This window comes from Eleginops maclovinus, chromosome 1, assembly GCF_036324505.1.
Source record: "Eleginops maclovinus isolate JMC-PN-2008 ecotype Puerto Natales chromosome 1, JC_Emac_rtc_rv5, whole genome shotgun sequence".
Lineage (NCBI taxonomy): Eukaryota > Metazoa > Chordata > Actinopteri > Perciformes > Eleginopidae > Eleginops > Eleginops maclovinus.
This window is the reverse complement of record NC_086349.1, coordinates 9,992,635-10,007,275: the sequence shown is the minus strand read 5'-3', so window position 1 is coordinate 10,007,275 and position 14,641 is coordinate 9,992,635. Positions and strand designations below refer to the sequence as shown.

Below are 14,641 nucleotides of genomic sequence, written 5' to 3'. Positions count from 1 at the left end.
TTGTTTGTGGAAAAACACATATGCTTTATTATCAGGCAGATTTTTTTGCTTTAAAATGGACAGGCTAGACATTTACTTTAAATCAGAACATGGATGGCCTTGGAGGAAACAATCAAACGTGCACTGATTGATAAATGCTTAGTTCCCCGTCTTCACACAAAACACACACACACAACTACACTGAACAGAGACGATGCATAGATGACACTGGCAGGAAGACTTGATCGATCGCTGAAAGAGTGAGAGCTTCTTCTTAATGACCCATTTCTATGAGATGTTAGTTGAGTGTGTGAAGAATGACTAGGAGGGTCTGGCTTGTAGTGCAGTTGCATAATGTGTCTGTCTCCATCAGCAGGCAGAACAGCTGGCTCCTTCTCAAAACAGTCGTTTCTCATAACTGTGGGAGAAAGAGGAGTGGTCAGCGAGGAGAAGACCGCACAGCTTTCATGATGCTCCCTGAGGTTTCTGTTACAGACTGGAGGCGCTAAAGAGGAAGTTACTGTGTCTGGAGCGAGACATGAAACTAATACGTTTTAAATAATGGATTATAAAAGCAAGCAAAACAAGTTGCACATGTTTGTGTGTACCTGTGCAGGCTGTGGACTCCGCCCTCCATTTGAGCTGATGTTGTTCTCTTCTCAAATTTCAGGTCTCCGGAGTACATCATGGCTCTGTCATGAGGAAGGAAATACACATCAAGGGGAAGCATGGCATGAGAAACAAACACTGGGCAAGTACCAAGAGTAAAGCAGTGTGCCGGATCCAGACCACTTCACACTAATCAGCAAGGGTTCAACACTTCATGCCGGGTTCAGACTACGCAATACTTTGTCTGTTATAATAGTCACTGTCAGGTTAGACCAACTACGGCCAACTGCGGCCCGTTGTCCATTTGAAATCGGCCCCCAGTCAAATCTAAAAGTATAATGGAATATGGCCCACACCTGACACTTCTGCTTGACTTATATTGTACTTCTGAAATGTACATGTAAAATGATATTACACAGTACTATTCATGTGTTAATAAGCCCAATTTTCAAAGAACTTAATTCAGTTAAAGCTGAAAACAGTGATTTGCATAACAAACTTGAAATAAAACTTGTTAAATTGAAATATACTTTTTGTAAAAAAAATGAAAATGTTTTAAACCTATGGGGAGCTATGATGTAGACTTTTTTTCTTAAAGCATATTTTAAGTATGAGGCATAAATAGACCCACAATTTATTGATTTTGCCGACTTATAACGTAACTTATGAGGCAATAAACCTTACCCCTTCGTAAGTTATCCTATTATGTGGCCCTCAATGAAAAAGGTTTGGACACCCCTGGGTAAGCTGTTGTTAGTCCAGAGTCTGCAGCTTTGTTGGCTGATTATGTGGTCTAATCCAGTCATTAAAAATGAATAGCTTTAAGGCATTTAAATGACATACAACTAAGACTTTTGACATGATATTTTGTGATTTATTGTCCATTTATGCTTAGGTTACTGCAATTGATTGTAAAGTATTTTTTCTAAAACTTGTTCTTTGTGGCCGAGATGAAGGTTGTAAAACATGTTATTATATTAGAACTTCCTATTTTTATTCCGCAGTATAATGGAAGTCATGCATAAGGGAAGCTAATCCCTGCCTGTGTTGATACCTGAGCTGTGTGAGGCTCTTGGATCCAATGTCCTGACAGGAATGCTGAATGCCAGCCAGCAGGTAGGGAACGAACTTGTGGATGGAGCCTTTGTCCTGCACCGCTCCAGAAACGCCCTGAGCAACTTTGATCTTATCGCACTCACTGTGAAGGGGAGAGGAAGTACGCTCGTCAGTCTCTATCACAAGGCAGAAATGTGTCATGTTTTGCAAAACCACTGAAATTTGAATGAGGAAGAAGTGTTGTCATCTGGGAAAAAACTATGAAAAGAAATGGCTGAAGAGTGTGAGAATATTATGTTATAATCGAACTTGCAGACATACAGTTGTTTTAAAAATAATAGCAGTCTAACATCACTAACCAGATCAACTGATCAACGGTCGAAATTATATTTCTACATGGCAAATAATTTACTAGTAGGTGTAGTAGAGTCATAGAAAACCAACAGACCCAACAGTCATGACAAACATGCTGCTGATTCTGTGTAATTAAATCATAGATTGAAAGGGGCAGTGTTCAAAATAATAGCAGTGTGAAGTTCAATTAGTGAAATCCTTAATTCTGTGAAAAAACAGGTGTCAAACAGGTGGCCCTTATTTAAGGACGAAGGCAGCACATGGCGAAGTGCATTTCTCTCTGAAAATCTGAGTAAAATGGGTCGTTCCAGACATTGTTCAGAAGAACAGAGTACTTTGATTAAAAACTTGATTAAAGAGGGGAAAACATACAAAGTGCAGAAAATGATCAGCTGCTCAACTAAAATGATCTCAAAGCTTTAAGACGGCAACCAAAACCAGAAAGACGTGGAAGAAAACGGAAAACTACCATTCACATGGATCGAAGAATAGAATGGCGAACACTCAGCCAATGATCAGCTCCAGGGTGAACAAAGACAGGCTAAAGTTACCTGCGAGTACTGTAACTATTAGAAGACACCTATGTGAAGTCGATCTACCGGCAAGAAGCCCCCGCAAAGTCCCACTGTACTGAAGAGGTTACAATTTGCCAAAGAACACATTGTCTTGCCTAAAGAGAAATTGCGCAACATTTTGTGGACTGATGAAAGCTAGATTGTTCTTTTTTGGTCTAGGGGCTGCAGACAGTTTGTCCCCCCAAATGTTGAATTCAAACCACAGTACACTGAAGACCGTGAAGCATGGTGGTGCAAGAATCATGATACGGGGATGTTTCTCATACTATGGTGTCGGGTCTATTTATCGCATACCAGGGATCATGGATCAGTTTGAATACATCAAAATACTTGAAGTCATGTTGCCTTATGCTGAAGAGGAAATGCCCTTGAAATGGGTGTTTCAACAAGACAACGACCCCAAACACACCAGTAAGCGAGCAAAATCTTGGTTCCAGACCAACAAGATTAATGTTATGGAGTGGCCAGCCCAATCCACCGGACCTTAATCCAATAGAATACGTGTGGGGTGACATCAAAACTGCTGTTTCTGAGGCAAAACCAAGAAATGCATAGGAAGTAGAAACTAATTTGATCATTTTTTTCTTCCCATGTTTTGATTTAGAATAGAATGTGCAGTGTTCCCAATTAATTTGTGCGTATGAAATAAAAGCTATTATAAGGATTTTGAGCTTTACACTGCTATTATGTTGAACACAACTGTATGTCACCACTAGGATGCTTACTATAAACGATACAGTCTATTAGCCCAGTGTCTGTACCTAAAATATCTGGTTTGGGAGCCCAGGTTTTTGTCCATGGCATCCAGGGAGCCCATGCCTCTGTATTTCTTCAGCCTGATGCCGTCAGAGAAGAAATATTCACCAGGAGCTTCGCTGGTGGCTGCCAGCAGAGAGCCCATCATCACTGCACACACAGAGAGAGGTTAGTAAGGGAAAGGTAAGTAATGAAGACTACTCACTCCAGCATATCACAGAGTAGTAAACATCATAATCCAAATCTAAAACATCTGATGTTAAAATGATAATCCTCTTTGAAACCTGGATTTAAAACGTTAGCACAGCAGAAAAACTAACAAAGCCTTATTCACTTTAGATGTAATTGTGTTTTTATTTTAATTATAAACCATTGCATTCAGATTCTAAAAACACTCATCTGGCCATACCAGTGGATGCTCCTAGTGCCAGGGCCTTTGCAATGTGCCCGACCGTCTGGATGCCTCCATCGGCGATGACGGGCACACCGAACCGCCGGGCGTACTCAGACACTTTATACACTGCTGTGGCCTGAGGTCTGCCGCACGCCAGCACTGAAGAGAGGAAGAGACACGGAGCAGGATTAAAGGATGGGAGAAAATACAGCTGTTGCATTTAGTTATCTGAACTTCATAATGCTTTTTCTACTTCCAGCTGAACCCCTTAACCCACCAGAGCATAAACAACCGCTCGCCAAAAGTTCACACTGCTCTACAAATGAAGCTTTATAGATTCATGTTGCGAGTTAGAATAGAATATTTCTTCCATGTTTACCTGGCAATTATATTTTGTTGACATGAACATTAACATACAGATGAGCTTTGGAACCGGGAGCCTGCTGATCCTTTGGTAAAGGTTTGATGAGCATGCATGGGGGAAAGTACCTCAGTGGCGTTAGAATAAAATCTCACAGTGAATGAGCGGACAGGCTGGGGCTGTGTCTCCTGTCGTCAGTTAGTTCAAGTAGAGTGTGAATGAGGAAGTTAAACTTGTCATATCAGCAGAAAAAATCCAGACTGCCAATCAACTTCAAAGACATCTCTAACCACCACTAATGTTTCACACCAACGCTTGCATTTACTACCAAGTGAACTATCCCAATTCCTTTTGTTTTGCAAGTACAGTTGTTTTGCCCCCTGTAGAATTGTAGCTTGACGGTACTTGCCAACCTAGCAGTCCTAATTATCCTGTTACATACTTTAAGTCAGGATCTGAGATTATTATGCAAAGGGCTCTCTGTATAAGTTATCGAATTGGTCACACATGGATACTGGTGGTGTGATTTAATACTGAGGGTCCACGAATTGTGGAGGCAAACGCACCTTTAGTAGCTATTCTATCAGAAACACATCGGAGCAACTACTGTGTGTGTTAGCCACGTTTTTCCACTGCATGGTAGGGCTGAGCTGGAGTCTACTCACTGTTTAAAGCCAGGAACATGAAACAAGACTTGAGCCGTGCCGTACCATGCAGGAGTCATGTTTTTTACTGGTCTGTACATGTCTTTAGAAAACATGATCAAAGCGCTTAAAAGGCATCCCCATACAGCCATGCTACATTTCAAACTATGCCAATATGGGTGCACAGCTGGCCTCACTAGCAGACTGATTATAATGGCTGAATAAAGATACATTTATCAAGCCCACCGGGATCCTTTATAATGACGTTAACTACAGATCCGCAGGCTGGAATATAACTGGTCTGGCCCCTTCCACTGCAGCAGGTTCACCAGCTCTGTTAGACAGACACCCTGTGGCTGTCAGCCACTTGTGACAATACAATATGATTGGAATTGACGTTGGAAATGGATGAGAACGGCGCTTTATAGCTGATACAAACAAATCACAGTGGTCACAGAAACAGCACGAAAGGGTTTCGGACTTAAACCAGCCACCATCTGACCAACGGTATCTGATATATATATCTAGGTAACCAAAGGACACAAATTGTGTCTCAATCTGATGACATCAAGATCAGGGATGGGGGCTGGGGTCAGATAGCACAGAACACATGATGTCCTAGGTCTTTTCATAAACTGTCTGAGATCAAGGAAACATGTGAAGGACACCAACAAGGGTGGGTGTCTCCCCCTTTGATCAGAAAGGTCATTCACTCAATTTAGAACTCTATCCAAATCCGGCTAAAAGATCAGATAAGTAGGTGAAGGAAGAGCAATATTCAATCAGGATGATTGATGGATTAGTGAGGACACAGGATCAAGCAAAACCCCAAAACCTCAAAACACCAAAGGCCAGCTCTCAAAACAAAGCAAAGGCCTATGATCACTACCTTCACTACATCTACTGATGCAAAGCTGTTAACCAATCAATGCAGCAGGCTGTGAAGTGGGGAGGGCAGGCACACTGTGATAGTGGAGCCAATAGGAGACCAGCTCAGGCCAAAACTTACTGGAGTATCCCGTAACAGTGGTTGGGGTTTTGGGGCTGTGGAGCTTTATTGCTGGTGGTACACTTAGAGCTGGACATGGACAAATACACACACATACACAATCAAACACCAAGGGTGGGAACCAGGGAAGAGAATATAAGAGAGTGAAGGCAGAGGGAATGGATGAGAGAAGGGGAGGAGGCAGGTACAATGACAAACAAGATGAAGATGACAGACAAAAGAAAATGAACAAGAACATATGCTGAAAATTTGAAGAAATGTTTGAAAAACATGAAGCGACGACACAGAGACCTTTGCCAGACATATCACAGCTGTATCCCACAAATGTATCCCTATGACAACTTAATATTTTAAACTCCAAATTCAGCTGCAACAACCTAATACAGCTTATGTCTTCAGATCAGACAATTAAAGAAAGAGAAATGTTTGACAATCATATCTCGTGTATTTGAATTATGACCTGCAAATGTAATCAGGCAGGAGCGTCAGAGACAGACTCCCAGCATAAGAACACTCAAAACAAACTGAAGTCCAGAGCACTTAAACTAAGAAAAAGACAAGATAATTCAAAACAGGCTCGTCTTTCTATCCGAGCCTCTGACTAGTCTTAAACACACATCTGTTGTCTTCCACTAGGATGCACTACAATGAATTGTTGAACAAATATGTCAGTTTCGTGGCTCATCAAGCCAATATTGTGTTGCTATCAAGCAAACATTAAGCAGCACGTTTTCTAGTGCCAAACCAAAGGCCAATACATCGAAAATATAAGTAACTACACATCACTGTCCTAACAATTTCCCTAACTTTCCCCTTTGTCTGGTAGATTTAAGAACCACACTGCTCCAGAATGGCTGCTTTGTGACTCAGTTAGCACGCCCGTTGTCTCGCTCACCTTCCTGTGTGATGCAGATGGAGCCGCTGCCCATGCCCACTCTCAGCCCGTCCACTCCTGCATCGATCAGGTTCTTAGCCTGAGCTGCAGTCACCACTGCAGCAGAGAGGGGGAGACAGAGGCAGTTAGAGCATTTGAATTTGTGCATCTCTTGCTATACTCAACCTGATCACTTATTTCTGACATTAATAGAAACACCCTTTCTGATTGTTAGGTAAAGAAAAGTGTAGTTACCATTTCCTCCAATGACCTCCAGATGAGAATACTTCTCTTTGATATATTTGATCATGTTGATCTGAAAGATTGAGTTGCCCTGAGACGAGTCCTGGAGGTACACAGAGCAAATGATCTCTTTATTCACAGAACACTGTTATATTGAATACACTTACTTGTTACATTTCAACGCTTCTAAAAAAAACCTAAAACCAGTGTTCAATGTAGTGAATCCAGAGCACATTATCGGCACAACATTACAAGGACATCAAAGTTCCAATCACACATGGATCTTTATCAGATTGATTACCTCTTATTAACTCATTGGGAGCTAATTTAACAGCGTGCAGTCTGCTCCATAGATTGAGACCGTGTCTGTTGTGCACTCTAACACCACAGTGAAAGTGCACACCACTGCTGCCACAATAAATTGACCCACTTAATCCACTACAAATCTGTAAAAGTGCACACTTCCAGTCGGTTCCCAACCAAAAGTCATTGCTTTCTCAGTGATAAAGCTCCCAAATCTGCTCCAGAGTCTGAAATTGATTCCAGTAGAGAAGCCAGTTTAAGCTCAGTCCCTAAATCACATTCTTAATTCCCCTCTGGTGTCTACCTTTACATCCTAAACTGAATTCGTCCTTACCAGTACAACCACGTCCACCCCGCTCTGCACCAGCAGGTCGAGCCGGTACTTGTCGTCGTTGTGGGTGCCGATGGCGGCGCCACACAGCAGCTGTTTGCGTGAGTCTTTAGAGGCCAGAGGGAAGTCTCTGTTCTTCTTCAGGTCAGTGCGGGCGATGATGGACACCAGGGAGCCCTCGTCATTCACTATGGGCAGCTTACCTGCAGGAGGAATCAAGGGGAGTTAAACGTGTCAGAGGTTCACACCAGGATACAAATTCATTTGGTTTATGTCATCATAATGTTAACTGCAATGGAAACTGAAATCATGTGTGTCGTGAATAATAATTTAAATGATATTCTCACCTTTCTTACTCTTCTGAAGGATTTCATTGGCTTCTTTCAGTGTTACTTCAGCGTGGGCGACTACTAGATCCTCTCGCTTCGTCATCACCTGTCAAGGCATTCACACACAGGGTATAAATAAAGGAAACGTCAAAACTTTTTTTTTTTTTTTTTTTTAAATGGTCAGTATTTCTGGTAGTTTCCTGATTTAACATGTGACACTTGTACCCTAACTGTAACTTAAAAAGAGATCTACATATACAAAATCCCAGGCTTTGTTTTTGTCTATGTAGAACCCCTTACCTATGTGATATCACAAATAGACAAACACTGTCTACATTTTAAAACTCATTCAGTTAGCTATGATAATATGTGGCCAAAAATATCGTAAACATTTTAGAAGCTAAAAATCACAGAACAAGTCTGTTTTTCATACCTGAGAAAATTCTACAAAAATAAAATCACATTGCAAAAAGCTAACACTTAGTAATGGTAATCAGGGTTTTGTCAGGAACCGGTAACAGGGGCGCTGTGCCCTCTTACTTTGGGCGTGTGCCCTCATAATAAAATGCAGATTGTCCCCTTAAAACGTTAGTGATGCCAGAAAACAATATTTCTGTTTGTCAAAAACTGTATGATTACTCCAAAAATATGAAAATCGTGTCGAATAGAGCGTCAGACTGCAGTGACAGCTTTGTTTTTACGGAGCTCTGAATAAAAAGGGGATGGATGTCCGGTGGACGAGTGGCAGGCAGCAGGCTCACACTGAAACTGTGATTTTTGAGTCAGATTGTTTCTTTTACTGTCCTTTTCTTCTGTAGAGGAAGTAAAAGAAAGCGTAACTCTGGATTTATTTGTTGAGTTGCAATATATGACTGAGCAGCTTTAAGACATGAAGAAACTATTATTTTCCATTTCGCTCTGATGCAATATTTTCACAGGTTAGTGGGCGGGGCTGTAGTTTTCTCCAGAAGTGACGTTAGCGCTGTCATGCTATATTTTTCATAGAAAATCCCCTGGTAATAATCCTATCCTATGAACTGTGTCTTACCTCGCTCAGTGGCAGGTTGTGGTCCTCCTCCTTCAGGAAGTCGATGTCTCTGGAGGAGATGATGCCCACCAGCTTGCCGCCCATTTTTCCGTTGTCTGTGATGGGGATTCCACAGAAGCCGTGGCGAGCCTTGGCCTGGAAGACGTCCCGAACACGCTCGTTTGGGCTCATCACCACGGGGTCAGTGATGAAGCCCTGCTCATAGCGCTGGAGAGGGGAGGAAAGTAAGGAAGGAGGTAAGGAAAAGGAGGGGTTTGGAAGAATAAAGCGGGGCAGGAACAAATATAATTGGGAGGTGGAATCAAGAGCCAGCCAAAGAAGGAACGACAGGGATTTAATGTGGGTGGATGGATAAAGAATATCTGAGCGTTTACTGTCTAGACTCTAGAGCAGCGGAGCAAGGCATGCAGGGAAATAACACGCTTCCTAAATTGTTCAAACTAAAAGCAGCAAATATAAAGAGAAAGACAAAGAGATGCTGGCGTGAGATGACAGAAGATTAACTTGAAGGAAAAAATGGATATAAGGCTGTAAAGAGAAATGAATATCATACACAGCCATCATCATTACCTTGACTTTTCGGACTTCATTGGCCTGGAACTCTGGAGTGCAGTTGTGGTGGATGAAGCCGATGCCACCTGTGAGCTGCAGGCAGACATACATCAGTGGGCTTCTGTCACAGTGTACTACGAAGTAGCAAGAACAATAAACCATCTTATACTTCAAGGAAACTGTGCATTCATGTGTTGACTTACTGCCATAGCTATGGCCAGGTTGGCCTCTGAGACGGTGTCCATGGGAGAGGAGACACAGGGAGTTTTCATGGTGATTTTTTTGGTGAGCGCGGAGGTCAGGTCCTGGACAAATGACATCAGCAGGTTTTTATAAGCACACATGGTCCATATAAACACACGTTAACAACTCCTGAGTAATACATTAACTTGTTTGTACTTAGATGTAAAGTTTGTTAGAGCAGATAAATCAGAGTTCACCTTAAAGACTGGAAATGCTTTGACAATGTTTACTTGAAATACTACACAACATATTTATTCATTTAACAGGCCTTTTCATCAATGTTTTTTGTAACGTAAAATAAACAAGTGTGAATAATATACAAGATATTTAGTTAATTCCATTTACTTGCATTGGCTACAGTTCCAGTTATTTTTTCACTTTATGTCAACTTCCTGGAGGAGGACCACAATATATGTATATATTACTTAGTTTTTTTTGTATACCCCTTTTTACTCCCCCTATTTTTTCTAGGCTCTTTTTATGTTATATGTTGTTGTTAATATTTGCACTGTGGGACTGCCAGAAACGGTATTTCAATTTTCTGTAACACATGTGGAAACGTTGACAATAAAGTGGACTTTGACTTTACTGTTGCCAAGGCTCTAATTTAGAGGGGGCTCGGCGTCCCATGGACTTCTGCACAACATCTAAGAGTTTACTGTTATCCCAGTTTTTTGGTTACATTTGTGGAAGACTTTTGGTCATTTGAGAATAACAGTTTTCTACAAAAAATATGCAATTTCACACAATTTTGAATCCTTACTATTGATATGCGAGTACAAAATGCTAGAGCAGATAAAACAATAATTCAAGTATGCGCTCGAATTTAATTTAACAAATTGGATTGCAAAAACTAACCTTAGGTTAGTAAAACCATGAATCCAAAACCTCTGTTCAGCTTAATTTATAGTCTTGCTTTAACAAATGTTTATAAACAGAATCATTATAAAGTCTGGAAAGCCATATTTTACTGCTCTGTCTTGTGGAGGCATTGTGAGCCTAATTCTGGGATTATTTATGATGGGAGGCACTCGGCTGATAATCCTTACTCTTCCCGCATGCACTATCAGAGACGTCAGATTAGTTTAATACCACAACACAGCAGCGTTAACCAGATTGTATGTGTTGGCATATATTTGTCCATAACGACAACTCACCACTTGGTCTGATGTGAAGTCGATGTAGCCCGGCAGAATCAGGAAGTCGCTGAAGGAGAGGCAAGAAAGATGAGATTAGAGCAGCTCTTTACAAAACCTGACCATCATTCCAGCTTTTAACCAACCTTAAGACAGGGTGGGGAAATAAATAAATTATCTGTAACTTTATATCCAAATAATAATTACTCAAACCTTGAAAACAATAACTCCTTATGTTGGGGTCAGGTTTAACTGAACAGTTAAAAAGATCTTAGACATAAGCACACATATGTTGTTCAGAAATAGAAAACCAAGAAGGGATTCAAGGAAAAATGTGACTTGACCCATCTGCCAACAGGACATTACAAGGTGTCATGTTACAGTACAAATGTGTGTGTGAAATGTTTTTCTTAAATGCCAGGCATGTCAATACATGTGGAGAGACAGTGTGCCACGATAAGCCCAAAAACAGACCGGTTGAAGTATGTGACGAGTAACTGTGAGCCTATACACTGTCAAAGCATCCATAAAACAACCGATAACATCAGGGGTTCAGTGGGTTATTGGGTCATCCAAAAACCTTTACTAAATTTATTAAAGAATTCTGTGGTGTAGTAACTGTAAGAGAACAGTGAAACATTTAGCCATTTGGGGACATTGCTTTGTGGAGTTGGTAGACAAAGAAAGTATTTTGATTTCAAAGATACAATTTAGGACTTAAAAGTAAATGCAGTACAATTTGTGCTTTGCTGTTAGAAGGACTAGTAAGCAGATCCTTTAATAAATAGCCAGGGTCCACATAGTCCAGCACAACAACACAGGATGTGTAAGTCAGGAGCTAAATTTGGGTCCAGTGTGTGTATAGAAGGACTGTGCCTCCCCGCTTCATTTCCAGGAGGTTGTAATTCAATCTATTGGTGTTTTAAATGCAGATACTTCACTTATAAGTAAGGCAATGGCAGTGTACAATATATAAAAAGTGAAACAAATAAACTGTCTGGACGTAAAGTTCAAAGCAGCCATAAAACACCATCATTGGACAAAATACAAGCTATGCGTGTCCCGCCAACTGTGATCCTTGGTTAATATAAAATCTAACTACACAGTTGGTCGTCCATTACAATTCCGTTTTGATTAATTATCTGCCCCAGCAAAGTGGACATATTGTTCTACTGTTGTTCAATGCTATCGATTGCATACTTTGGGTTATTGGTATAATTTCTCAAGAGATTACAATGAAAGATACCACTTTGATCTCTAGTAACTTTATTGAAATGTTTTCAGTTTACGACCACGAGTATTCACTTTAAAAACAGTTGTATAATGACTTCTGCAGCATGTTTGACTGTACAGCAAAATATAAATATTATACATTATGAACCATTTATACCACTCAGCTCACCTCGGAAAGGACGGTTTTTGTTCCCAGTGTCAAAGCTTAACAGGTGTATACTGTCTTCTGTTGCTCTAATGTAGATAACCCTGCTATCAGGCACCATAAACATGCTACTGGTAATATAAGAAATGTAGTATCCAGTGTTTTTGAAACCTAACTCTTTTAGCACCATCTTTTTTAATACAATAGCAGACATTATTGATTTAAGCCAAAATTGGGTCGGATCATCAATAAGTAACCTGTCACTGGCTGTCCCTGAAAGATGGCTGACTTCGGCAACACCAGCTCCAGTTGCTGGACAACGTCAACCGCAGGGGTGCTAGTTAGATGTTAGCACACAGAGCTACATTACACATTAGACGTGTGTTGTCGTGTTTGGCTGTGTAGGAGAGTGAGAGTGGGGGTCTTTACTTGTATGTGAGCCCGTCTCCTCCGTTGAACAGCTGCTGTCCCGACAGCCCGTCGTCGGGTATGTAACCCGACGGGCCGCTGATCAGGTAGTCCGCCATGACGTCCAAATACACTCTCACCAGTTCTTTAGAGTTAAACTACTAAGAAAGTCAACTTATCAAGCTGCTAAGGCAACTAGCGATTAGACAACAACACACAGGCCCGTGAACAGAGACCGATAACTTTCTTCCTTCGCCCCGCGTGTTGTTCTTCTCCTCCCTCAGTTAACGGGTCACTGTCGTCTTGCTTCACGCTCCTCTGAGCTGCCGGGGAGCTTCCTGTCGTTTGGCTGTGTGTTAACGGTGGGAAAGTCAGCAGAAAATGTCGGAATGAAGGCTTTGGTGTCCTCTCTCGGGCCTCTCTTCCAGCCGGAGCTGAGCGCTCATGTTCCTTCTGCAGCTCCTTCCAACACGTGCAGTACTCCAGCCTGACAGCGTTTCCGACACGGGCGTCACATCCGGCCGACCCACCCCCTCATTTTTAATTATTACAAAAGAAACAATCATAATATTTGAACAATATGGCACCCTGACAACATGAAAAACAGTAAAGCTGCAAAAACCTTCGAGATTTTAAAAGACAGACATTTTATCGGATTTCTAATACGATGCATTTTGGACTTCCTAGCGTGTACAAGGTGTGTTATTATTTTTATAGCAATTGTTTAACCTCTGTGTTGTAAATAAAGAAAAAAAAAGATATACATGCGCTTTCACACAGCCATGGATTTTACTGTTCATGGAAAATTATAATTAGTGTTCCTCAGTCCGTTTTTATCGTTTTTATTTTTTCATATCCGAAAAAAGAGTTGAACATATTTGGCTTTAAAAAAACAATGGCCAACAAGACCTTGGTGGTGTAGCAATACAACAGTCTAAAAACCTTCACTTAAAGTTAGAATCCTGAAATATATGCTCAGTATAAAAAGTATCCATAATGCTGAATTGCTCATTTAAGAAAAACATATTTTAACTTATTGAACTATTGGCATTAATGATTCAATGCTGTTGCTGGTGAAGGTCATTGTATCTGTTTATTTAAAGGTAACTGGGTTGTGAGTAAGATTATTGTTAATTGCTTTTTTTAATTAGCTTAATACGCACAGCCACACTTTAACACAACTACATTTGTTAAAATTGAATTAGTCATGTACACATATTTCAAAACTGTACCTAAGTAAACTATTTGAGTTTATATCCTTAGCCCCTCTTAAAAACAAAAAGGTGTATAATTGATCCTGCTACTTTTGATAGTTTGCAGTTAAATAAAAAAAAATCAAACATTTTTTGGGCTGTTATTTGCAAAGGTTGGTGGATTCTACAAAATGTGTCCTACTTTATCTGAACATAACCTATTAAACAGTAGCTTCCAAACATCATACAGAGCTGTTTTTTTTATCATAGGAAGTGCCTGTCCTGTTTTGGAATGAACACTTGAGGGTGCAATCCTCCCAATACTCCATTTCACTGTGTGGTGGTAAAATTGGGTCGCACACTGCTGCAATACTTTGCCTGAGTTCAGGCAAAGTAGTGCAGCAGTTCATGCCACCGTGGCACGCAGTTACACTCATCTATATAAGGCTGGGGCAGATACTGTAGGCTCGGTCAGGACATAGGTGCCAATCTGATAATGTCAGAGGTGGCCCGGAGATCTGCAGCATGTCAACACAGTGACTGTACAGCAAAATTATAAACATTATAAGAGTGGCACTGAGTAATTATGTTAGAAGGCTGGGCAGCCCAATGTTAATTATGGTCTAAGGTGCAACTTGGTTAAATCAAATGATTTGTCTTTTGCACTGTGACTTTTTTTTCCTATTTTGTAGTCATTTCATTACATTTTAACGTGTTTATTTTATATTTTCTTAGCTTTGTATTGTCAGTTTTATTGTATGTCACTCACTATCAACTTTAAAATAAAATTTAAGAGATTCAATCTTTTAGCTTGTCTATGTGTCTGTGTCTGTGTGTGTGTGTGTGTGTGTGTGTGTGTGTGTGTG

The 14,641-nt window shown here is 40.7% G+C and overlaps 1 protein-coding gene across 2 annotated transcripts; it reads right to left on the bottom strand.

Moving 5' to 3' along the window:
* Positions 1-13,152, bottom strand: impdh2 (IMP (inosine 5'-monophosphate) dehydrogenase 2). Of its 2 annotated transcripts, XM_063894735.1 has the most exons (15): positions 12,604-13,152; positions 10,818-10,866; positions 9,621-9,722; positions 9,436-9,510; positions 8,866-9,072; positions 7,836-7,923; positions 7,492-7,691; positions 6,867-6,957; positions 6,633-6,728; positions 5,738-5,806; positions 3,739-3,882; positions 3,335-3,479; positions 1,643-1,786; positions 588-671; positions 1-397 (listed from the first exon to the last, which is right to left on the bottom strand). In XM_063894735.1, exons 1-15 carry the CDS (start codon positions 12,699-12,701, stop codon positions 376-378), a joined length of 1,614 nt encoding a protein of 537 aa, XP_063750805.1. In that variant the 5' UTR covers positions 12,702-13,152; the 3' UTR covers positions 1-375. The 2 variants fall into 2 exon arrangements, with proteins under 2 accessions (XP_063750805.1, XP_063750813.1); XM_063894743.1 differs by lacking the exon at positions 5,738-5,806 and having other exon boundaries at positions 12,604-13,141.
* Between the last annotated feature and the right edge of the window lie 1,489 nt (positions 13,153-14,641).